Genomic DNA, 27,663 nt, shown 5'->3' on the forward strand with positions numbered 1-27,663 from the left:
AACAACCAAAATGTCAAAGACACTAAATTAATACATCTATAATATTTCAATATAAAATCCATTTAATGGTGAAATAAGCCTATGTCCCACCATTACCAATTCCTAGATAAACTAATATAAACTAATATATAAATATTATATATATACCTATGGCTACCAACTTGCTAATTAATAACCCTACATATATATTACTACAATGATAAATCCTGCCTATGATTAAAGAAGCAGGTGCCCCCATCACAAGGAGTGCCCAGATTACAACCAAATTACAAACATGGACACAGACATACTTCACCAGCTTCACCTGTTTAACGATTCCCGAAACCCTGTGCTATGTCTAGACACATACTGGCTAGCCTTAAATATCCAATGAAGTGACCCAGTCGTTTCCTAGACTGAATCAAAACATTTCCTTGACTCACGTCAATATCTCTGTCCACATAGTGCGTTGTACTGTTAGGTGAAGGCTGGGTTAACCCAGTCAGTATATATTGGCTATGTGTGCTTTACCATATCCTGACCATAGCTAGAGTACACAGCAGCTAGCCACTGGCTGGTTGTAGTAGTCACAACATCAAGACTAACTAAGACCAGAAATAAACGACCTGCGATGACATCAAACTGTCAAGTTTAACAGGGACGGGCAGGCTTATTTTACGATTAAATACCTTATGATGTCAACTGGTTCATTTTGGAGTTGGATCTGGAGTGAACAGCGCCTTATTAACACAGCTTTGCGAGTACAGCTAAAAACAGGCTGTTGCATTCTATACATACATATAACATATAAATACACACACTTAATCTATACAGACGTATATAAATATTCCATGCCATGGCGGGATATTCCTCCATATTACACAGCAAAGCTTCCATGGGCTGGCCATATTTTGTGAATGGATCACGATTTAAAAAGTTTTAAGGCTACTGAAAGAATACAGATGATACCAGCCTTTAAGATTAGAGGTCAAACTGGGCTATAATGACAATAGAAATTCTATCATTGCACATGAGTGTTTTAATCCCATTTACAAAGATATAAACCATCCCAGTTTGGTCAGGGAGAACTGAAAATAAACTTTTACTTTTACGCCAGGCTTCCATGACCTAACCGGGACCTCGGCTGTTTCATAACCTGTAACATTTACCCAACCCAAACAAACAGTGATATTTTATAGTTGCCAGGCCAGTGAAGTAGCCGTCAGTGCCTTGCAGGCTGGCAGGGAGCTCTGTAAACACAAGGCTATGCTGAGCTCGTTTCTCACTTGAAATCTCTACAACCATGCAGACCATGTGTGACCAGTCCCACACATAAGCCTAAGCTTACTAATAACCCTGACCAGGTTAATTCTTAATCAACCCATACATTTTACTACAGCCAGGCTCCATCATTTCATATCATATCATACCCTATCTGTCTGCCAGGCTATAAAAATCCTAGCCTAACCCAGGTAAGCAAGCGTGTAGCTTTAACCACTCACTGTAGTAATCCGAGAATTTAAGCCTGGTAGCTTGACCAAGGATGGTCACAGCTCCCGTCTTAACCTCACTCACTTCACCTGACCTGGGCCACGCAGACTGCCGCCTCTTAGTCCAGCTAGCCCCTAGCTCATCTGATCTACTTACACTGTAATCTGAAGCTCTGCGATGCCCCCTGAAGTCGTCTTTTGGATCTCTCTCACACATACACACCACCCTGCTACTATAAGCTGTTGCTGTGTCTGTGGTCAGGCCTCTTCCTCAATGATATTATCTCCTTAATGTCAGCAGCAATGGCAGCAACGACACAATCCAGTCTCCTCCACAGCTGTTAACCGGTTAAGTATACAGGGAACAGAGCGTCCACTGTCCTGGGAACTGGCTCTATATATATATATACTGCACTGCACTCACACCTTGGCTAGAGTAGACAGCAGTGTAACAAGCCCAATTCTCTTCAGCTGATTCCAGGAAACGGCCTCCCAGAAATCTGAGCTTAAGTACTCACTCTACTATGTCTCCTGGTACTGAACCAACTTAGTCGTAGTATATAGTAGTAGTATAGGAGTAGTAGTGGTAGTAATAGTAGCTAGTCCATGCCCGTCTGGTAAGATCCTCGAATCCCTCTGGGATTTCAACCAGTGCACTGGAAGGAGTGGAGTGACTGGGCACCGATCTATTTTTGAATACAGGATGGATCGCCCAGACAGTCGCGGCAGACAAAGGTCAGAGGTCAACCCAGCCACATGATTGAATTATTCACTATGTTGGGCTAGCTGACTGCTGCTGCTGCTGCTGCTTACAGTGCTAGCTCGCTGGCTACTCCATAATAAACTCACTCTCGCTTAAGAAAAAAAAATCAATTTCCATAAAGGTCAGCCTGCAGTGCATTTTTGCCAGTCAGTCATAATGAGTGCAAAAACCTACAGGGAGAAGTGAAGATGGAACTGGACTGATGTTCATATCTGTAGACATATATTATTAGAATGCATACACATATATAATGATAATAATTATTCCATCCAGGGTAACAAAATACCACTTGCCTAAAAGCAGTATCCTAGCTTCTTTTCTTCCCTGCTCTGTGTATTTAAAATTACTTTAACTAGGCAAATGAACATACTGAATTTCTCTCTCCAGTACTACATGAGATTGTGGAGTAAAAAAAATCTTCTGATGACTCTAGAGATGCGAAAAAAGTGTTTTGTGGAAGTGTACTACAGCGTAAGGCACCACAATATTCAGAGAGTATTCTACTCCAGTCAACTTGGACTGTGTTTTACCATAATAAATTCCACGCAATGAAAAAAGTCCTGCAGTTTTCTTATAGCTTCAAATACAACCAGATATCAATGCTGGTATTTTGGGGAAACCCGAGCCACATTAAGAAGAATGAAAATATTTTACGTGCATCCAATGTATGGCACTGTGTATAAAAAGACCATACATCTGACCAGTACTATATAGACAGATATGATGCTAATAATGCTTGGCATGCTGAACATGTGTTTCCCTCTGTTTCACTCCCAGGTCAAGAGAGAGAGAGAGGAGAGGGGGGGGGAAGAAATCTGCACTATTAATATCCTCAGCAGGTAGCAATACCAGACACCGTCTTCCATTTACAATAGCCACAGCATCAGTAGCCAAGACAAGCTCATGCTGGCGCACTCTGCAGGCAAGTTCACAGACAAAGTTAGACTGGCAATAGAGTAAGTGATGTCACCAGCAGACTATGCCTTGATAAGACTTCCACATCTCACATTGAGTGATATGAATGTCTACTGATGTCAATAGATATATATTTTTATTTAAGTTGACTCAGTTGTGAACATGCCTGAAGACAGCTAGCATTATCAACATGCCAAGATAGTTGTCCAGTGAACTCTTGCTTATAATACTTTTTGTTCTGCCAAAATCTTTTTTTTTTCTTTTATTGCAAAAATGAGATTATTCTTTTATCATTTTACTTATATTAATCTTTGATTTAGTGAAATACTATTTTAATAGCTTTGAAGGAAAAAAGGCCTCAGCGATCCAAGCAATCTATATGATATTTCTTTCAATTGTAATCAGCATTACTATAATCATTAAAAATTACATAAACATAATCTTCTGCAACAAGGTATACAGCAGCCACTTACTTGCTGTCAACAATCTCAAATGGAATAAAATCATATATATATGATGTGTTGCTGGTAAAAAAGTGGGTATAGCATTTTAACGGGGTGTGGAATACATTAAAGTTTTATGTTCAGACTTAGCATGACAACGACAATCTATGTGATCATAACTGAAAATTAAGACAGTTGATTGCATTAGGTCATGTAGAGATAAAAGTTCTGTTTGCAGTGAGACCAATTGACCCAATTGATCAATGTTATGAAAAATTAGAGTTGATTGCATTAGGTCAAGCAGAGATAAACCAGTGCTGCTGGTAACTAAAAATGACTAAAATAGATGAAGAAACTTCGAAAACAGTCTTTTAGAAAGATATCTATCTGGCATCTTACTACACTTTCTACTTCTAAAACAGTTAAAAGGCCAATTTTAATACTGTAAAGATAAATTGCATGAACCTCAACTACCCATGACAAAAAAGAAAACCTGAGACATTCTTGTTAAAAGACGAAATTTAATCAATAAATAGCCCTCTATTAATTCAAGAACCCATACTGCGTTTACACCAAGCTATGTTAAGTCATCTGTGCTGACAAACTGTTTTTATTTTCAGTTCAACCACCTTCAACTGCAACACACTACTCTATTACCAGTCTAAAGTGCATTTTATTCTCTTTTTTTCACTCTAAACGAATGGTGGAGGTGGGGTCCCCCTTGGACAAGGATTTTCATTTCCTCCACACTAACTAGATTCCTTTGAGATCTGTTCGCTACCATCATCGCCATGTTCCTGCAATGTGATTAGATTCATGTTCCCAACTTCTTCAATATACACTGGAAATTATGAATGAAAATGTTGCCAAGCAACAGGGCAAAGCATGAGATATATACCCAAGAGATCCGAGACACGCAGGAGATTAAATGGCTAGTTACAGGTATGAAAGAGATGCTTCACGCTACAGTATGAGAGCTTTCCTCAGTGCCTCCACTTTATAATATTATGGATGAAAAGTAAAAAAAAAAAAAAACTCTTGAGGACAGACAAGTGCTCTAGATCTCTTAAGGGCAATGCTCTGCAGTGTTGTATAAAAATAACTTGTATTCTTAGAAATGAAACTTGATTGCATACATTGGTGAAGGTCTATTGACTTGTTTACAATTGGTAATTTTTTTTGTCATAAATTCAACTATAATCAAACTACATAAAATTGTTCTGAAACTATATCACATACATACATCATCATAAAAAATCCATAATATTCTTGAAAAAAAAATGATCAGCATATTTTTAAGATAAATACATTTTCACTAACATATAAGCATAGAAAATCTAGCCGTCTACCCAGTACAACTACAAATAACAACAACAAATCAAACAGTAAAACAGATAACAATGTTTTATACCAGAACAGTTTTATTTATACCGGGTACAGCTAAGCACCCATTACTCTCTGAGAGCATGGCGGTTATCATTCCTCTGACAACCGAGCAAACGGAAAGCTTATCTCTCCAAGTACTACGCATCTGCACGCCAAATCAACTGGTTCTTTCTACATAACTCTAACATCAAAGGGGAGGAGGCAGGGAACTGACTTAAAGGTGCTTTTTTTTAATTCAATGGAAACTTGAGGTAAGTGATACTTTTCTAAGATGGACCACCTCAGGAGCAGGACACGTCTGGCGGTGACCTACTTGACATCCATGTGCCTGTCTACATATTAATGTGCGCCGCATATTGTTAAAGTGCAAAATGCAACAAATTAGGGGCCCATTCAAAAGTAAGGTAGGCAGGAAAGTACGCTACTTTTTTTGCTGGTGTAAAACTTGTCAACAAGGAAAGCATACTGTTCTTTTTTTTTTTTTTTTTTTTTTCAAATGAAGAAAAGATGAGTTCATTATGTCATTTTAGGTATTACATTACATCTACCTGCAGTACAGCCAAGTTAAATATGCATAACTCTTATTAGGATATAATGAAATGCTAATTTGGATATACTCTGCAAGGCTTTTGTATGATTAATTATATTTTTAAAATGTGATTTTACAGACTAACTTCTATGAGGACAAATCTGTATCAATTTTTAAAAAAATAATCATTATTAATATCATTTTGTTTTGATAGACTGTTTCAGTTTTGTTCATCATTTGCCACCAGTGAGACCTAATATATTTTATAGCACCATTCTACAGTTATGAAATATTAAAAAATATCACAAAAAGCATTGAAATACGATGTTTTTAAAAACAATTACTTTTCACAAGACAATAAATTCTAATTTTTTCCAGTGTACTATATCTTCATTATCCACAAAGGTGAAAGTTAAAAAATATCTAGTTTATTTTCAATGAAACAAAACTGACAGAACAAAAATGCATGCTGCTTTAGGATAAAAAGGGGTTGTCAAAAACAAAACATGAGAAAATCAGAAAATGGCAGGAAAAGTGCAAAGAGGGAAGTTATCCTGGACCCACAAGAAACAACTGTCAACATGAAATTCTATATAGCATGATCAACTGTTCACTGATTATTCTAAAGGCATTTATCAAATATTCATATAATTTTCAATTAATAAATCTTAAATTATTTATCAACCAGACCCTTTTAACCCCCACCCCCATCCCAACAATATTTCTCCATTTAAAGCCTTCATACTCAAAGCCCACAGTTTAATATCTGTACTCAACTCCTCACCATGTTCAGGTTTTTAGAAAGTCCCAAACCAGCCATATAAGAGAGTGTGGTAGGAGAGAATGCTTCAGATATACCAACTTTTATGTATATTCATCTTCATGAAAACCTAGCATCCCCAAAAATATGTTCTTTTTTCTTTCAAAATGTCATAAAACGAACAGTATCCATTGTAAATAAAAGAAACCATTAATAACTCTTAAACAAAAATGTTTCTTTGGGTGTAAATAAGGAAAAAAAAACATTGAAAATAACAAAGAAAAGTAAAATCAAGGAAACAAGCTAGGAGGATCAAGTCTGCTGTATCACATTCAACATATAAATTTCCCCCAAACCCTATCCAACCAGTTTTTTTTTTTTTTTTAATATTTGACCCTTAATCCTTCTTGTACCCTTGAGTGCCACTTTCAAATTAAAAATAAATGACCGCCAATATCCAATTGACCCCTCCCCATAAACTACCCTTGCTCCACCCTTCCCTTTAACACACCTTGACAACAAAATTTTCCCCTAAAAAACTGACCCCCTTTTTATCTTTTTACTGAACCCTTTTCCAGACCCCCTGAAAGATCTATTTTTCAGCCATTGTTCTCTGTGAGGACCACTTTTTTTTTCTTTACCCACATCCTTGCAGGCAGATGCCTGGGTTCTTCTGACCCTTCCAGCGGCCATCGTAAAATCTGGGTCATCAAGTGAGGAACAATAAAGCAGATCTAATGGAGACAATAATAGTGGTGATCATTTAATATCTGCTGTATAATCACATCAAGCAAATTACCCAAACGGTCACTACAGGGAGCTCAAGGCTTGCAGTCACTGAATTACTAATAATAAATTAATATTCCATATGCACTTAATGTAATGGAAGACGGTCAGTGGAAATGATCCCGCCTTGGGCTACTTTTCTTTGTGTTTGAAGCAGAATAGCATGTATTTTTAAAAATCAGGAAAGATTGCATTTATGGGTCAGAAAATATTTTCAGAAAAAAAATAAGAATAATAATCAAGAAATTTGAGCTCATAGTCAAAACTATGGCACATTTTAATTTGACTGAAAATGTATAACATGTGGTATAGCTTTACACCATCCAGTCTGTGTACCCTCTGAAATGACTTTAAACTCTCAATATTTACTGCAGCAGTCTTGTGGTCAGTTGGTGGCGTGGTCATCACCATCGCTACTAGACATCCCAGATCAATACTGCCCGCAGGACTAACCGCAGTTGCCATGGCTGATAAGAAATTCCACTGACCACCGACCTAGAGTTCACTGAAGCTTACTCAGTCTTCTCCAAGAAATCAATTGTTGTAGTCTGCATGGCAAATTGATATTTCTAGATCCCAAGACACTCTGGACTCGCATATATTCTGCATGCATTAGTGGATATAGGCCACAAGGTCAACTTGGTGCGTTTTCCTCCCGTCTTTTTTTTTATTATTGGATGAAGGAAGCAAGGGGGGGGGGGGGGGTCATGATAGTAAAATTAGGGGTTTGGGGTTTGGGCATGATTATATCAAAGTATTTTCAGTAGTACAGACATGACAAAATAATAAGCTTAATTATATTTTTGATAACATAATTGGATTATTTCTTTAAATGACAAATATTCAATTTTTGAATCATGTATTAAAATATATAATAGTATTTTAAGTAGTTAAAGGCATAAAAAAACAACCACTAGCATTTAACATATATTTTTGACAATTAAATTAACTTAAATAAAAATTAAAAAGACATTCAACAGCACATTAATTATACAAAGAAATGAAATTCAGACTAAATCTTCAATCCTTATATCTTTAACAACCACTCCTTTACATACAATATTCAAACCTTTCCAACTAAAAGTAATAACACAATATCCATTACATTTCTTTTTCATCTTTCTTTTTTTTTTTTTCTTCTTATTGGCACTTCCACACCTTGAACCAATTTTAAAAGAGTAAATTTTCTCACCATTTTTTCTTTGGATATGAAGAGATGAAGATTCTTAAGAAGGAAAAAAGATGCATAGAGTGGTGGAGTCCTGGGTGGAATGGCCCAGTGGTAGATTGAAATGGACACACATTAAGGCATACACAGTAGAAATTAAGCCCAGTAGCCGTAAAGTTAAGCCATGTTGCATTATAATGCACATTACAAATTTAAAGAAACATCTAAAAGCCTTGGCAATTAAGACTCTTTAAATTCTCCTGAACAAGTCACAGTATGAGATAAAACATGGTTTTAATACATGGTTTTCTGTTACAGTACAAGTTGCTTTGCAGACAATTCTGCTGATGAAAAACTTCAGACATACAGATGAAAAAGTTTCCTTTTTCTACCTTTTTCACTGTAACATATCAGCCAAACTATATCCCTTTTAATTTCAGTGTTACACTTTTCTGTATGGAAACACTCTGAGAGATAAAAAAAATTTAATAGCTCAACTCTTATGTAAGAGACTCACCTAAACAGACCCTTCCCCACTACAACCTTAAGTATAGCTCTTCAAAATTCAAGTCCATCAGAAAAAAAAACACCATAGAACACCTGGCATCATCAGGGGCATATTCTATGATGTAAAAGCCAGAAGGTTAGCAGCACAACCCTATAACTACCTGAAACACTAAAACAGAACACTTTCAATACCTTACACATTCCAGGTTACATTCTGAGGAAAGCACGACCCTCACCCCTTAATAATAACACAGAAACAAAACTTAGAAAACTACACTCTGTATTGATAGCAACAGGTAGTGGATGTCATGTCGATGTTCCATGGTTTAATTGAGTAGCGCCAGGTGAGAAAGGTGGAAAGATGAGGACTAATGAACCTGGTCCCTAACCAAAAGAAAAAAAAAAAAGAATTCTGGATTGTTGCAATGAAAAAAATACCAATTTTGAGAGTACACAATCTTGGCACCATGTTAACTTCAAGGTATGCAATTTGCATTTGAAATCATGCCCCCAAAGTCATATTTATTTCTATGATGTCTACATATCTTGCAAAGCTATCTTTCCCCGATTCAGGCCTTAAAAATGGTAAATCCCTGAAATAAAAGTGCCGCCTGATGCCAATATAATTTCCCTCTGAAATGTCAGGAAGACTACGGCAGTCTAATTGTCTGACCAGACATTTAAGTAATTTCATTAAAAATGGTATAAAACATCAAATCCAAGTGTAAGGATCAGTCGAGCAATGAAAATAGCGTGGGAGAAAAAAATTTCTCTAGGAAAATCAAATTTAGAGCAAAAAAAATCCTGGATAGGACACCTTTAATGGCAGACTCCCAAACTTGGCCTAGAAAACAGCAACAGCACTTGGTCGATCATGATCGTTCTGTCAGCTAAACTGTACTGAAGGCTTACAAGGAACTACCAAAGCCGTAGAAGAGGCGTAAGATCAAAGTTAATATCCTCATCTGTCAGAGGGCTATTGGTAAAGAAACAAAACAGCCTATATACCTCCTACATCATCACTCACTTACTGTACTACACAGCTAGCATCTTAGACAGATGTTAGGCTTTTTATCTGACTTTTTTTAAAGTAAAAATAATCTATATTCTTGACCTTAGCAAAACCTCCACTGGCTAGCTAAACAGGTGTTGGACATACATCTTTTCGTGAAAATATGAAAATTCATTTTTCTATGCATTCATCCAGTCTTACATACATCAAATCCAATAATAATTAATCCAATCAAAATTGAATAACTTCTGCTGACGATAGCAATTAATTCCTTTTAAATATGCTCCAAGACTTACAGTTCTTAAACTAATTTGGTTTTGCAATGATATTCCAAGCTTTGGCATGTTTAAAACTCTCCACTCCATGGGGAAAAAGCTCATGTCACGCACACTTAAACTTATGCAACTTTATAGAATTATAAATGTCATATTAAGAAGAAAATAAAACCTTTTAGCCAACATTACCCAATGAATTAACTCAGATTAAAATCAGTTGTTTGCTTATTGAATGACTCCAGAACTATTCAATTTTTAAACTGTACAGCTTTTTTGGACACATAAAACATAGACACGCCCACTGAGAGATTATTAGACCACAAAATTTACGTGGGAAGCTCTAACTTGCATGTAAAAAACTTTCATATTGACTGCAAAATAATACAGCCCAAAGCAGGTTGCATCAAGTTTTTGTCTTTCCATCTTTTTTATCATCATCACTTTATTCATTTTTCATGAATTCTTCAGGAAATGAGATGATATGTGATTCGCTAATTGTTTTAGAACAAAATTAACATTAGGTTTTTTTTAAAATAAAATAGACTAGTCCTTTAATTTAGTCCCACAGATAAAATTTCTTTTATTTATATACAAACCGGATCTATTTTTCAACTAAAAACTTTCTTTCAGTTAAATAGGCCAAATCTTTGTACAGATCCATTTTCCCCTCTGTTGAAATAAACTGTATCTCCAGAGCTCTTAGAGCACCATCCAGTCAAGTAGTTGCCATAATCACACCATGAACGTATGCCATTCTCCGCCACTTCCAACTGCCAAATAAATTATCAAACAAACAAACACTGAAACCAATCAAGCCCACTTAGAATGCACAAATCCTGGTTTAAATGTGTTTTAAGTGTTCCCTAAAGGCAGCAGACTGTAGTACGTCTGTCTGGATTTACCCAGTGTTGTTCCAGGTATTTTCACCTTGCATGACTTGCCTGGAGGTTTTATGGTCTGGGCCCTGGGAGATGGGCCAAAATTTGAACTTTCTACAAATCTTTTTTCTTTTCCAATGAATACAAACGGACCCTTAACCAGTCCATTTGTTTGAGTAGGATCAGTGGGAGTGGGGTGAGGGCAGGGTTATGGTGGAAATCTGTACATAGACACCTGTGCTATCACATGCAGGCACAATTACACATGTACACACATACATATACACACATACATATACACAAGGACCCTCTTGGGCAAAATTTTGAACTTTCTGTATCCTTTTTTTTTTTTACATTTTTAATGAAAAACAAATAGGCGCTTAACCATTCCATTTGTTTTAGTGGGAGCAGCAGGAAAGGGGAGGGGGAATGGTAGCCATCTATACATAAACACCCATGATGCCACTTGCACGTGTCTATACACACACGCATGCACGTACACACGCACACACACACAAACACATACGAGAACCTTCTAGCCAGACAAGTATAACAGACCAACCCTCACATACATTAAAATGTACAGCTCACTGAATACCTTCTAATCACCAAGTGACTATTATTCATCATGCTGTTGTCTAGAAAAACCAATTGGTTTGAATCTGTTACATATAAATATACATAATACCATGCAAGATTGATCCTTATCAGTATAAATAACTTTCCAATCAAGGGATTGAGTATTAATTCCCTGGGGGTTCAGGCAAATCTCTCATCCCAAGGGTCTTAAGCCTTATTGGAGCTCTCTGTACAACAAACAGGCTGCGATTTAGCAAAATTAATGTATTCATGTCATGAATTCATAGTTTAGCATTTTAAATCAAGTGCACAAAGCTAGATCAGAACTCAACAAAGTAAAAACTCATTTGTGTATCTGGTAACTATTTCAGAAGTTCTTTCTTTATTTATTTTATCTATTTATAATATTCATTCATCCTTTAATTCATTCATTTATTTATTTGTCATTTTCACTACCTGCTTTTTTTTATCATGTGGATGTAAAATACAACATTCAGATATTAAGATCCAAATAAGTTTGAATTCGGACTTTAATATACCTCTATCAGTATGTACCAAAGCATTATAGTCAACTAGCCCAAAGCAAAAAAAAAAAGTGTCCTGCTACCTGATAAAAATAAACAAAAATTTACAGTCATTTAGTGTCAAGCCACTGTTACCATCACAGGTTCTATATAAATATTTTTTCAATTACCAGAGACCTATTACTTAATACGATCCCTGCCCCTCCTCCCAAAACCACTATGTTTGAAGGAAAATGAATTCTAACGATTAGATGTAAGATTCAAAATCATCACTTTTTTTTTTTTTTTGCTTTAACACATCAAATTCAACAAGTAGATAATTTCCTTGCTCAACTTTTCATCTAGTAATATGTTTCAGAAGTTTCGTAAGATGGCCTTGGCAATTGGGTCAAAATCAATCATTCACAACTAAGATCCCCATGAGAGTCTTCCATTCCAAATGAAATGGTCCCACCCCTACCTCAAGTAATTATGTTCACAAGGCTTTGAAGCAGCCATACCTGCAGAGACCAGCATTTGGAATTTATGTGGGTCTGACATATTGAAAACTAATTGAATACATTTACCTATAACGACAACCATGTATGAAAACAGTTGCTCCACCCATCTCTCCACCACAGCTGACAGCAAGTTTAGACAGAGCATATATAATAATACAAGTGTTATTTTTATTATTATAATATTCAATTATCTATTTTTTTTGCAATTGTAGAATATACCACTACTCACTTATACAGAATTCCCTTTTCTTTCACCCTTTTTAATTCTGAATGTGAATGAATATTAAAAGATTACACGAACACTGATATGAAGTGTGAGAGAGTACACTGTGCACCTTTAACTATGGCCAGGGATTAATCTAAAACCAGGATCATACTGAAGGCATTACATCTTTGAGTGAAAAACTTACATAAAAAGCATCAGGCAAACTGACAATCACTCTGATGAATTTGTCCAGATTCTCTGATCTTGTACCTCTGTTATGCAATCTGGGAACTGTCAGTGCCCAGTGTACCACTCCAAAGTTTTGTCTCATAAAAAAAAAGATGGTGGCCAAAGACCATGAAACATTAATGTGAAAGCCATCTTGGCCTCAGGCTTCCTAAAGTGCAAAGGAACCACTTAGATCCTCAAAGGAAGGAACGGTAAGAGAGCTGGTGAGGATCTGGATGTATTCTGAGGAATAGTAAGCGAGGTGGCGAGGATCTGATGTATTCTAAGGAATAGTAAGCAGGTGGCAAGGATCTGGATGTATTCCGAGGCATAGTAAGCGAGGTGGCGAGGATCTGGATGTATTCTGAGGAATAGTAAGTGAGGTGGCGAGGATCTGGATGTATTCTGAGGAATAGTAAACGAGGTGGCAAGGATCTGGATGTATTCTAAGGAATAGTAAGCGAGGTGGCGAGGATCTGGATGTATTCTGAGGAATAGTAAGCAAGGTGGCGAGGATCTAAATGTATTGTAAGGAATAGTAAGTGAGGTGGCGAGGATCTGGATGTATTCTGAGGAAAAGTTAGAAAGACGTTGAAGATCTGGATATATTCTGAGGTATGGTGAGAATTTGAACGTATTATAAAGAATAGTTTCAGAGAGATATGAGGATCTTAATTATATTATAATTATTATATCCTTTGACTATATTTAGAAACACTGACAGTTCTTGATGAAAAAATTTAATAAATGATCATTTATTTATTTATTTATTTATTTATTTATTTATTTATTAATTTATTATTTATTTATTTGAGATATGATGAACAGATATTCTCTTTTTATGACTTTGTAAGATGTTCCAATATAAAACACAGTGGACAGTTTGAGTTCAGCTACATTGGTCATATATATATATATACAGCTGTGGTCAGTAAATCAACCAGATGGCCAGACAGATAAAGCCATTCAGGCACAAAATTCATCACACCTCCACCAGACACCAAGTGTTACAAAAACAGTAAACTCCATCCATATCCAAGATCAGGGAATTACTAACTGTATAAAAGCTGTAAACCTGGGAAATTCAACTTTAGCTCCTCTTCTGTCATCCATTTGTAAAGCAATAAACTGCATTACCCCAAGCTATGAGAATCCACGCTCAGCACTGTTGGCACCAACAAGAAATCAAGGCTTAAACTTACAGGGCACCATTTTTGCAACCACACACATTTGCTTGATAAAATGAAACACAATTTATGATATGTTTAACCTGTTTGACATCAACTTTCAGAAAATCCAAATATTGGGCAAAAATGTAACTTAAATTCTATTGCCATGACTCAGCAATTAGGACAATTTTGAATATTTTTTATGAAAAATTTCTTCAAAAGTTCTGAAAGGAGAAATGTGTTGATGTCAAGATTTTCTTTTTCAGGTCACTAGAATTGACAAATCTTATGACAAATAAAAATACAATATGAAAGAAAGTGAGATATTATTCATTTGTGAATTATTATGGTATCCATAATACTGTATCAGTTTAACAAGAACATGTATATGCAGTGCTGAAACACATAAAAATGCAATACAGAAAAAAAGGAGATTTAGTTAACATTTATGACAACAAAGGTACATAAATATTCTAAAATTTTTTAAGTAAAAGTAAAGTATAACTACTAACTGCCAATTCTTCATGTCTCAATGTACATATTATTAAAGCTAAATCATTTTAAACAAAAATAAACAGAAAAAAAATGTTTGGAAGAAAACAGAGGTGTGAGTTATGATGCTGTTAGGCTACAGGCCAGTGTTTTCCAAATCAATGAAAACCTCTTCCCCTCCCTATGTGTGCTCCCAGGGGGCGCCTCCCCTTTAACACTCTATCCATCATGCACCATCTGAACCTAGCTGCCATATTGGCACTTTTCACAGTGTTCCATACAGCCGCAAACTTACAGATAGAATCAAAGTCCTGTTCACATCAGGGTTAACTTGGACCTGAAGTAGAGACTAATTGACATCATCAGATTACCAGACTGTTAAACATGGGACTAAATAATCTACTAGTGGGCTGCTGGGAGAGAGAGGAGGGAAGGGGAATCTGGGTTACTTATCACTTGGTGATGTCAGAAAGTTTCACATAGTTTTCAGTTATTCCTCATGTGAATGTGGACAACATTTGTAGCTGTGCACTGTACTGAAATATTATACATATCAAAATGGTGATAGGTCCAAGAAAGAATCAGGGGCCACTCTGGTGTATATACAAATGTCCATCTCCTGAAAACACACGTCTGCCCACATAAGTTCTAATGAACAATATTTGTAAGGCAATACCAGAGGAAGGTTAGAAACAAGAAGAAAATTTCCCTACGGGTTGCAGTAATTTCCCCTGTTCAACTTATCTGACCCTCAACCAGGTGTCGATTGGTCTGACAAGTAATCAAGCATAAAACAACATCAAAATATATGGCACTTCTGAGGGAAATAAAGATCCCTGGCAGAGGATGTGCAAGCTAGACTGGATCAGTGAGGGAACAAATGACGCATGGCGCATTCTGCGATGATATGTGTTCCCAATATGTACGTAATGTAAATATTCGGTACTTTTGAGCTCATCTTTTTATTAGGCAAAAAATGGACCTCGTGGGAGCACCTAAAAATGGGAGCGGAAACCTAAAACTGCAACAGATGGAGGGCTCACCTACCACACTCACAATGCTAGTTCTACTGGACCCTTGTAAAGATGAATAAAAACAATAAGCTTCCAATAAAGTTTATTCAAATAAAAATACTCCACTGTACAAAATACCACAGCAATGTTTCATTTTGATATTTAAACTTTTGAAATGGTTTTTATTAATTTTATCCTTTTTTGGTCTTTTCTTTAAGGCAATAAACTTGAAAACTTGACCCGAATATTCACATAAACCAAAAAGAAACAGAACCAAATTTGCAACCAACAGAAAAAAAAATAGATAACAGAAAAAAAGGCATATCAATGCAGAAAATCAAAACAAATTCAAATATTATTATCTGGATAGGTGACTATAAAAAAGGATGATATGAGTAAAATGCTTAAGAATAATTAATCAATGTATATAGGCCTGGGCATTATGGACTTGCAGATGAAAAAAATTACAGCCTTAGAAAAAAAGAAGAGGAATTCATCAATATAGAAATGGCCATTAAGAATTTGCACTAGAACTCTCCCTTTTGATCAGACAAGATTTATGCCATTACTCCCACACAAATGTCAATTGAATGAAACCAAAGCATACGTGAGTCAATACCAAATCTAAAACTATAAATATGGATATTGATAATCCACACATTTTCCTAGAAACAAGCAGTGCTAAAATATAAAAAAGGCATCATAACCAATCATTTGTTAAAGTATTTCTTCAAAGAAATAATTTCATTCCTTTACCTAGCCTCTGCTTAATGGTTATTCGTATTCATTTCAACATAATGGAATCTTTATCAGTGATTTTTTGAAAATATACAAAATTAATTACTTATTGAAATACTGCTTATCTGATGAAAAACAGACTTGGCATAAGTAACAGATCAGTACCAGGAATTCCTTCAAAGAAAAAAGTATTTCCATGAAAAATTGGTCGATTCATGGCAATGAGCATTTCAGATAAGAGAATTGTAAGCTTCAGTCATACTGAACCCAATGATATCTTCAGTTTTACTATCAAACAAATTAAGGTATCCTTCAGAAAAGATCATGTTCCTGGTTGGTGGACCACGATATGAAGGGCAATTTCATATCCACAGTTTCACTTTCTGGCTTTAATCTGCATTTTTTTCTTTTATTTTTTCAGTATGACTTTACTGATTGGAACACTTTTTAAACTTGTTTTCTGAGTGTAGTTTTACCTAAGGTGAGTAGACTTTAGACTGTTTTTAACTCATAAGACAATATAAGCTAAATTATTAATTAAGAATATAAAAACAAGGTGCAACAAGTATTAGAGAAGTCCCACACCTTTGTCAAAATCGATTATTGGAAAGGACTGTTTTTTGTATCATATTTTGTCATGTTGTGTTGTGTCATGTTGTTGTGTTGTGTCATGTTGTGTTGTGTCATGTTGTTGTGTTGTGTTATGTTGGACTAAACTGTACTTCCTGTGAGGCAATAAATGGGTTTTTTATCCTAATGCCCACTTATTTCAATTGTACTGTATTGTATTATACCAAACATGAAACAAAATGTTATTAACATTAATCAAATTGTTAAGTATTGCATCTCTTAATTAAAACAAAAAATCAAGCATAATATGTAGTAGTGTTTGTTTTTTTTTTCTATTCTTTTAACCTATCTATAAATGTAGCAATGATTAAGGGTTTCAGACCTCATAAACAAAACAAAAAAGCAAGGACACCTTTGCCAGATATGCTTGCAGCATTTTATTTTTACATAAACTATGTTTATATAAGACTTTTACTGCCTCTGGGACTTTGGATGACATCCTAATAATCTGAACAGGCAAAAAAAATCACTACCTCATAGGCCCAATTCAGAATAGGGGACTAACTAGTCTGAGGGTCAAATATGGTGACCCGCTACAAAGCTTGCTGTCTAATCCGCTAATAGACACTGTATAGATATCCAGCAGGGGAAGTATTCAGTGGGTCAGCCATATTTGACCCTCGGACTTGTTAGTCCCCTATTTTGAAATGGAGCCTTAAAGTTATCTTTCTGTCTACTACCTATTGTGAAAAAAACTAGTTTGAAAAAAAAAAGCACCATTACGCAATATCAATTTCATTAAAACCCTCTGGTAATTTTCCTTTAATTCTGTCCGCATGCCTCTTAACTTTAATTTACATAAACCAGTGGTCTACTGACCACTGGCTGGGATGTTTCCAACATGGCCTGTAAAACCAGTCCTCCTGACCTACAGGGCTACTGACACTGGTGACATACACTCTAATCAGCAAAACAGGTAGATCTGAACCTAAATACTGCATGACCTACAGTTGTATAATTGGCGGCAAATCTCTCTCTCTTTCTCTCTCTCTCTCTTTGTAATACTCCTTGCATGTAGTGATTTCAGTGCAAAATAAACATAAACTATGTCTAGCATAACCTAGCTATTTCGAACAATAAAAATTGTTTCGTTTATAACTTTTTAGTTGTGTAACACTTCACAGTTAGGTCAATAACCAAACTTGAATAATTTCCAGCTGGTAGAAGATCCAGCATGGCAAATACTCCCAGGTCCCTCGGCCAAGACGGCCCCTGATGAAATGAAAGCATCCCTAACACTGTGTAGACTGAGTGACATCAATTGTTATTCATACTACTGCAAAATGTTTAAAGCATGAGACGTCTGCTTGCTTGTTCATTGTGTATACAGTGAAACTTTTCTGCTGTGCCATCACTTGTATAAAAAGAACTGACATAACTTGGAAAAGAAATAAATGTAAATGCTTCTTGCTCCCCCCCCTTCCCAGTGCAATTCAAACCAGATTAAACTTGGATGAGTGATGAATTTAATTAGGACTTGAGCTATGCAAATATATCAATCAGAACTTAAGTGGGTTTCAAATCCTTTTATCCATCCTCTTATTGCTTTTATTAAAATTTAAAGATTATCTATGGTATTCTGTTAAAGAGGACGGTCAAAGATAAGAAAATCACTGATTTATCACTGGTCACTTTAAGCTTGAGAACAGGTCCATGTTAAACCTGTTGTGAACGCAACTATAAAACCTATAAATTACCTATATCTATCAAGAAATCACGATTACCTATATTTCCCAAGATATCTACGTATTTCATATTTGTTAATCCAGGGTTTCCATGGCAACCAGACCATCAAGCAGACAATCGATATCGAGTGACGTGGACAATGTAAAGTTGTGGTTAACAGTTTTAGATCATAATCAACAATTACTAGGGATATGCTGCTTCTGCTGACAAGCATTAATCCCTTATTAATTGTGCTCTCTCATCTATTTCAGACAAAATATTGATGTTCATATAATAATTCTACAGTTTGTAAATCTCATCTATGATGTTAACTGCTCGAAAGCATGCCAAATTAAACTCATACTTCTCAGAAAAGGGAAGTAGTAAGGCACATACGCATTTAAGTAATGGCCGAATAATTATATTTTATGGCCTTAATCACCTAAAGTATTCCCCCGGAAATCAATGCAACTCCATCAAGTCTGCTGTGCATCGTGTACCATAATTACATAATGGCATATAATGAAGACAATCCGTGACCAAATGAAGCTGTCTGCTGAATGGACTGATATGATAAGCACATTGTGTCATTTGAGACAAAAAAAATGCTGATCAAATACTATAAAATACTTGATGTTTCATAACACCAAGATAACTGTTTTTTTTTTTTTTTTCCTTTGCATCAGGCACTGATGCTTAAAATTTTTTTTTGACAAACTGCGGCCACTGCAGACAAGCCACTGTCACTGTGCTATTTTTAAATTACAATGTGCACCATTCAGCTTATCAGTTGTTCTAAAGAAAGTTAAACATTAAATAAAACTTTGTTTGATCTAGACAGACTGGTACAAAACATGCATGCTGTTTCATTTTGCCTATCAATATCATGGAGTCATTGTGGATACAAATAATATGTAATATCAAAATCATCAATTTACTCATATCTCAATATGTCAATATCTGATACTTGCTAATCATTTTTTTTTTTCGCAATTAATAAACACCAAAATAAGCTTACCTACAGTATGTCTAACCCCTCTTAACCATCAGTATCTCCAAGGCCAAAGTCAATCAGAAACAGAACTCTGTACAACTTCAACTTAAAAGATTTTTTTCCCTGTTAGACATGCAGAAAACAGAAAACGGTCACCTCTTTCTATTACTACAAGCTGGTCATCTAGGCATTAAGAGTGGCCAAAAAATAATATAATGTGGCTGACCAACTGTCTAGCGGCTAGCTCCAGGTGTTTAACGACCTGGTCACACCCACTTGGTCATTAAATAACAGAGGTGCCAAAAAGTTCAAGCACTCTAGTAAAGTTGGATATTAGATTGGCACTATTTAATAATTTTTATTGCTATGTTCATAATTAGCAATGTGATATGACACTTCCATTTTTCATTCTCTCTTTCTTTACTTATTACATTATTCTTGGGACTTATACATTCATTTTTTACAAGTTCATTACAGGCCACACATTGGGGTCTCAAAAAGCCTTTATTTTTGTTAGCTTAAATTTATGAAATAGTTACACAAGTATTAACAGATATTCAAAGGTAACCAGTTTGTGAAATGATAAGCAAAACTATACGAGTAAGGCTTGTTGATCTTTTACATAAGAAGTGAGCATTCTGTTTAGGCGATTTCCAATGATTGCGTGACTTAGGTCGTCAACAAACCCCTGACATTTTATATCCACTAGCTGTTGACCAGCAGATTATGCCAATGTAGAATGAGGCATGGCATGATTCAAAAGCAAACGTAAATAATTTCAAACTTTGCAATTTAATATTAAATTGTCTTAGTATATGAGCAAAACATTTCTGGATTGTTACAGCTTTTTGTATGTAAAACAATAGTTACATAGTTATATAAAATCATGGTTTATGAGAGCTTAGTATAACTTCTGTAAAAAACAAGGGAAAAAAAGAAAAATGATCTTTGAAATTTTAAATTTTTCTAAGACATATTTCATTCTGAGACAGACATACTGAAATACTTTTGCTTTTCAAAACAATTTGTCAAAGTTCATTTTCTTACTTTTATCTCTTGGTGTTGCATTTCGTGGTAATTTACTACATTTTTATAATTTATCAATTTGCTTATGGTTTATATTCCAACATAAGGCACTTATCTTCAATATTTAACTTATAGGAATATTTTCCTTAATTAGGCATAGAAAATACGCTTCAAGGTTGATGCTTATATAACCCATGCAATGTCAGCCTTAGGACAATGCTAAAACTAAGTTTTATCATCAAAAACAACATAAAGATTTGCGTCATCTATGCTGCATTAAAAATGTTTGAGAAACCAATCTTCAGTTAGTCAGAAATCAATATCACTGAAAAATGCTAAAGAATGCAAGTACATCACATTAGTTAACAAGGTGAAAGAAACAGTTTACATACAGGGGCGGATTTAGGCCGTCTTCTGGGTCTTCCGGAAGACGGTCAGATTTCCAAGTTTACATTGACGGGTATCTAATTTTTTTCTGTCGGAAGACGGTCAAAAATGGTGGATGGATCAACAAAGATAATTTGGAAGACTGTCAGAAAATATCTCTGGATCCGCCCCTGACATACATTGTGAAGAACGGGTTGTTCACAAGCTTCACACTACCACTAGGACTTGTCTTTAACTGCTACAACAACATTATATATATATAAATAAAAGGTAATACATGTTACCTGTAAATTATTACTAGTGAAAAACGAGTCATTTGGCTAAAACAGAAAAAAAAGCATTTGTTTGACCCCAGTTCAGCACCACATGGCGTCCATGTTGATAGAGACAGCTGACATTAGAAGGTAACGTTGGCGCCAAACTCTCTGTCCAACTCCGACACCTGTTGCACTCCACATAACTACCATCAGTGAAGTGTCATAGCATCATATACGTCGGAACTCAGTCTGCTAATGGATGTTGGACATTATAGTGTTGACCTCTGCTACACTGATCAAACAACTATAACAGGCCGATTGAAATAGATGTTCAATGGGTGTTCATGCTAATGCAACCCAGCACAAAAGCAACTGTATGAATATTTGTGTAGGATTCTTCATTTTCATTAGTCTTCATTATACTCCTGTTTGCTTCAATGTACAAATGTTAGGTAATGGAATTTGGTAAATATTGCACTGCACCATAAATAATTTTAAAACATTACTTAACATAGTATACCATATACCTCTTATTACTTCCTTCATCATGTAACTGACAGTAGATCTCAACATTTATTTATTTATTTATTTATTTATTTATTTATTTATTTATTTATTTGGAGGGGGAGAAGGCATAAAAACTTTATGTCCCTTTGATTTTAAAATGTAGTTGATAAATACATCAAAAAATATAAATGAATTTTCAATAAACACTTATCTCCTTCAAATTTGCAGGTAATCTGAGGTAAAACCTGCCAACCTGTGCCTAACCTTATACCCAAGATAAAACTGTGACATCATATAAAAGAGGATTCATTTCAGGCTCTTGAAAATCCAAGGTTCATATGCTGGTCAATTTTTCAAGTAAAAGTTAACGTAATAACTAGCCAAATTCAAACAAAACTGATTAATAACAGCTCCCAATAAATTGCCATATTCACTTTGTAATACCTCAGAAACAGGCCTCAGAGGTTCCAATTAAAAGATAATAGGATTTAAGTAAAAAAAGTATGTGAGATCTTCAGTCAGATTAACTCAAAATATTAAATCTTGAAATTAAAAACATATTGACATATGTGGAGAGTTTGAAATTTGTTAGTAATGACTGAAACACAATGTATACAGACATATGCTAAATAACATTGGCCATTCTAACCTGATATTTACTAGTACAGCGGCAGATTTAGGCTGTCTTCTGGAAGACGGTCAGATTTTCAAGTTTACATTGACGGGTATCTATTTTTTCTGTCGGGAGAGGGTCAAAAATGCAGGAAGGATCAACAAAGATAATTTAGGAGACTGACAGAAATTATCTTTGGATCCGACCCTGGAGTAACAGTTAATCTTACCTGTGACACTGAAAAGGTAAGGGTTGGCTGACTGGATATTAACTGCTGCTGTGGTTACTGTTATTGGTTGGTCTTCTGCTGCAAAAAATTAAATAATAAATGTGTCAGAAAATACATAAATTATGTTAATGACAAGTGTAATTATGGGACTTGGGTAAATCCTGTGGTAATCCTTTCAAAGCTAATTTCATAATTTACAATACAGTCTCAGAACTGCAATTAAACCTTTAACCTCTATTGCAAAATGGAATTTATCATTACAGTAACACTGTTCGCAGTTTACTGGAACTTTTTAATAAAAATGTCTCTTTATATTTTCCAAAGTCAACTGAAAAAAATCATTGCCAAAAAAAAGTATGTTTCAAAGTGAAATGCCTATTTTAAATTCACGCTGTCAGCCAATGATGTTAACTTAGTAACAAATAAGTCACACAATAATCAAGTATTTTCCAATACAGTCAACCCACATTTCATTCCCTCCTACTAGCTGGCTCTGTATGGGCAGGAGCAAACATTCACCATACAAAGAGGACCAGCTATTACTGGTTTACTACATTTGATTATGTCCCAAAATCTTATTTTTGTCCAAATACCATGCAAAACTACCAAATGTTTTCCAATTAAGACTTTTAAAATGATAACACCCCCCCCCCCCCCCCCCTTAAATAAAAGCACCTGATGTCAGGAGTTCCCTTCTACAGGAAGACATTTAGAACTTAAATTATCTAATTAGAAATGCTTCAAAAAAAATCAAGTCAAAGCACAGGGAAGTGTTGAGCAATGATTCATGAGCAGCAAAAAATTGTTTTTCTCGAGAAAAATTAGATTTGGCATAAAAAGTCTTACGTAGACAGGATACCTCTGATAGACAATGTATTTGACTAACTCAACACCAGCTCTGTCAGACACTCTCAGTCTCTTACTTCCACCCCTCCCCCTTTTTTTTTTTTTTTTTTTTTTTTTTTGACAAACATTGACAACGACAGTGCAAGATGGTCACCAGCATGATAATGTCATATTTAGCGACAAGCTATCTTTCCCTAATAACAAGGCATTAAGACAGAAATATATCACAAAACATACAAACAGCATGCTATTGTTTACAGTATGTTTCATGCCCACAGGTTACAGACCTATTTAAAACAGCTGAAGATTTTGCTGCATAGACATATTTTTTTACAACAGAAACTGTCTGTGTATTTGTGTGCACACATGCAATATGCATACTTTTTAGGTGCTTCTGTATCCTTTTGAATGTGTATAATATATGTGCATTTACCTAGGCCTTGTTCGGCAATCATTATTTTTGCTGAAATGACGGCGCCTCCTTAAAATTTAGTAGTAATACAGGATTATTTGAAAAATTATGGAAGCACTTGTCAAACAAGGCCACTGGCACTACTCCTAATGGAAAAGAATCCTTTGAAAAATTATTGGATCTGGATAATGATCAAGATCACCACCAAAATAGAATCACTTTTAACTACGCTGATTTCTGACCCATCTTGAAAACTTCATCAAAATCCTGCCATAACTTTCTCAGAGTTATAGATTGGTAACAAACAAACAAATAAGCAAATAAACAGACAAAATACACAACCTCTTTGGTGGAGGTAAAAATAAGAAAAGAAATAATCTAAATATCCTTAAACTGGCTAGGACTGACTTTACAATGTCTTGCCAAAGTCCAAGATAACGTACTGCCAGATAACTTACTGTTTGACTGTTAAAAAAGATCTGCATATCAGGTTGTGACTTACCTTACAACAGAATGAGAACAGCAAAGACAGTGAATGCAAGAAAATGTTACGACACAGAATGACTTGCTGAACGACTGATTTAACCACAAACTGTTACACAATAATTATTGTATAATAATCACACGAAACTTGTAGCAAAACACCCGTAAATTAATACAATGCCTGGACTTCACATAATGTGCTGGTTTTATCATTGACAAAACAGCACGACAACCAAATATAAACTTGAAGTGACATATAATTAACAAAATTCAGACAATATTCAGATGACTTTGATACAAATTTCATTTGATTTATTACTATTTTTACTGGTAAAATAATAAATAAGTAATACACCTATATATTATACCGAAATATAATTTTGGTTTTAATTATTTATTTATTTATTTATTTATTTATTTATTTAATCTGATCTGCTACCTGTCTTACAGTGTGCCATGACGTTCCAAGATAACAGAAAACAAAATTTCATTTTTATTGATGGCAAATAGTTATTAAATTTACCATGTTTGTTTAACAAAACCCAAACAATTCAAAATAGTACTATTAAGTTTTAAATTCAATACAAGTCTGTATCTGTTTTTATGACTGCTTTCATATTTTTCTGGCCTTATTCTGCTGTCAGTACTGCAACTATAAGATAAATATTTAGTTACAATGCTTACAATCATAACTATATTGTAAAAGTCAAAAACATTATCAAAAAATCTTAATCATATGCTTGGAATCATTTTTTTATCATTCCGTTTTATGATCTTGCTTCAACAAAACAACAAATTCAAAAAGATGATATTAAAATTGTAAAAAAGAAAAAAAAGGACAAATATTTAAAGGGATAACCATTCGTAAGATGTCCATATTTCACAATAAATACATTGTGAAATATGGATATCTTACAAACAGTTGTTATCCCTTTAAATATTGTATTTCTATGTAAATAACTCATAGAATTACAATAAATTCTATTTTACCCCCAAAACGGCAGTTAACACAATTATTTTGGAATTTCTGCTTGCCATCACATCAGGTAACTTCCATAGAAGGCTACACTCTGTAATAATCTCTTAAGAGATTACAAAAAAAAACTTTTTAGAAAAAAAATAGTGACTAATTTTGACTGTTGGATGGATTCATTTACCATTGGTAAGAATGGGACAATTGTCCTTTACCCCAGGAAAATTCATTTTTTGGTCAAAATGAACAGTTGTTATCCCTTTAACATATAAGTCAAAGTTAGGCAACTTCAGATCCTAAAGACAAAATTATACAATAAAAAATCACAGGCTCCAGTGAGCCTGATAGTCAGCATGCATAAACAGCAGAACTTTGACAGGTGCTTTCAGCTTGCAGAAATTGTGATGTAATAAACACTCTAATACCATTTTCCCCGATGTTACCTTAATTGTAGACATGAAAGCTGAAGCATGCTAAGCATATCACCAACAACAGACAACCGTTCAGTTGCATAAAATATTGTTCCACAATGGCTTCCATTCTATTTGACAACACGTTATTTTAATTTCCCTTCCTCTTGCCTTCAAAGTTATTCAATAAGTTAACTGACCAATCATCACAGCCCAAGACCAATTAGATACTTCAAAAAAGTGTCAGCAGCAGAAAAATCGGCACTTCAAACATCTCACAGCAAGCTTTTCAAACCTTGCTGTTATAAGGCTCACTATCACTACTACTTGTATCAGGGCGTTCCATAACACCAAACTTTAAAAAAAAATCAAAACACACTATTTTAATCTACTCCATACTTAAATAAAAGCTAAGTCTCTTCAAGTTTCTTCTTTATTCATTGGCTATATATTTTGAATTCTATCTTGGAACCCCTATGAAAAAAAACACTGCTATTCACCTAATTTACAGAGCAAAAATCTGCTGTCTTATATTCTTGACATTTTCAGATGATCTTTAACAATTTGCAGAGTTGCCAACTGTATATATTCTATGTGTTATTTAGGACAGACAGCCATTGTTGAAAAGTGTTATTCTATTGTCAGTAATGTGTTAGGCAACAGATCCACATATTTTGAGTAGTTACGTTGATTTCTTCATCATTTCTGAAACAACGTAGAAGATAGCATACAGCAATATTTCATGGCTATTGGTCTTATTTTCTAATTTCTCTAGAGATCAATGATCTTGGAAACCTTAAAATTGCGCTCACCTGTATTGAAAACAACTTGGTAGGCACCGCAATTCAGACTGTGGGAAAGAACGCAATCACTGGCTGCTGCATTGGTAGTTTTACAGGGAAATTTTTAAGAAATGCGTTAGGTGAGATGAGTAATAAAATAAAACCATATAAATCATTTTAGAGGCCTGAAATGAGACCTTTGGCACTGACTGACATCAAATGAGACTAGAAAACATACAAGAGCCCATGCAAGATTGGGTTGAATCCAGGTGAATCTCATAGGTTTAGGTTTGTTGTTTTAAAAAGCAATACAAAAGAGCCCAACCAAGCATTCCAGCTCGCCAGAGAGAGAGAAAACTCTAACTCTTTCTCCCCTCTACACCGTAACTGGTATAAGAAGGACTAAAAAAATAAAGAGAGAGAGAGAGAGAGAGAGAGAGAGAGAGATAGAGAGAGAAACACATGGCAAATCGGTACTGCTGTGTAAAACACTTCCATTCAACAAAACAACCAGAAAAATATCTGGAGAAATTATGTCAGCTTTTTTTATGATATATGATATCTCATATTCAGAATTTCAGTATTTGATGATGTCTTATTTTGAAATGTTTTTATGTTTCTGTTTTGTCTCATGAGACAGCCATTTTCTAGTATTATTTTCAAGTAAAGCACATATATTTATAACTACCAGTTATCTTAAAATTAAGACACATTTGACATTCAACTTTTTCAAACAAGAAGCCACTGTTTTCCACACTTCTTTAATGAAAAAATTAAGAACTATTTGTTTCTTCAAAATTTAACCATTTGGGCCATGCAAGCTATCTAAGATTAAAAGATTTTGTTGATGTTAGATAACTTTAAAACATAACTTATCATTCAAATGTCCTTTATGTGCTAGAATGTATTTTAGAGACCTGATTATTTCCTACCTCATTCATTTAACCTCTGATAAACTTCTCTTATTGTTTAACATTTTTAATAGTCTTCTGTTTTATTGAACAATTCAACTGCATTTAGTTGCAAAATAATCATGGTTGTGAAGTTAAAAAACACTTTCATAAAAAATAAAAATGTATAATATAGGAACGCAATGTTAAAATTTTCACT

The 27,663-nt window shown here is 34.8% G+C and overlaps 1 protein-coding gene across 7 annotated transcripts in view; it reads right to left on the reverse strand.

Annotated features, from left to right (window-relative positions):
• Nucleotides 1–27,663, reverse strand: part of LOC112042664 (uncharacterized) — a 174,367-nt gene that overhangs the window by 110,395 nt on the left and 36,309 nt on the right. For 5 of the 7 annotated variants that reach the window (XM_087011775.1, XM_087011771.1, XM_087011773.1 and 2 more), the window contains one exon: nt 22,648–22,725. In XM_087011775.1, the coding sequence (XP_086867901.1) occupies nt 22,648–22,725 (78 nt within the window). Of the gene's footprint in view, nt 1–1,626; nt 2,767–22,647; nt 22,726–27,663 lie in introns of those variants that run through there. The other 2 variants (XM_087011774.1, XM_087011778.1) reach the window with 2 other exon arrangements.

This window comes from Lingula anatina, chromosome 4 (assembly GCF_051362555.1).
Source record: "Lingula anatina isolate TDL-2025a chromosome 4, LinAna3.0, whole genome shotgun sequence".
Classification (NCBI taxonomy): domain Eukaryota; kingdom Metazoa; phylum Brachiopoda; class Lingulata; order Lingulida; family Lingulidae; genus Lingula; species Lingula anatina.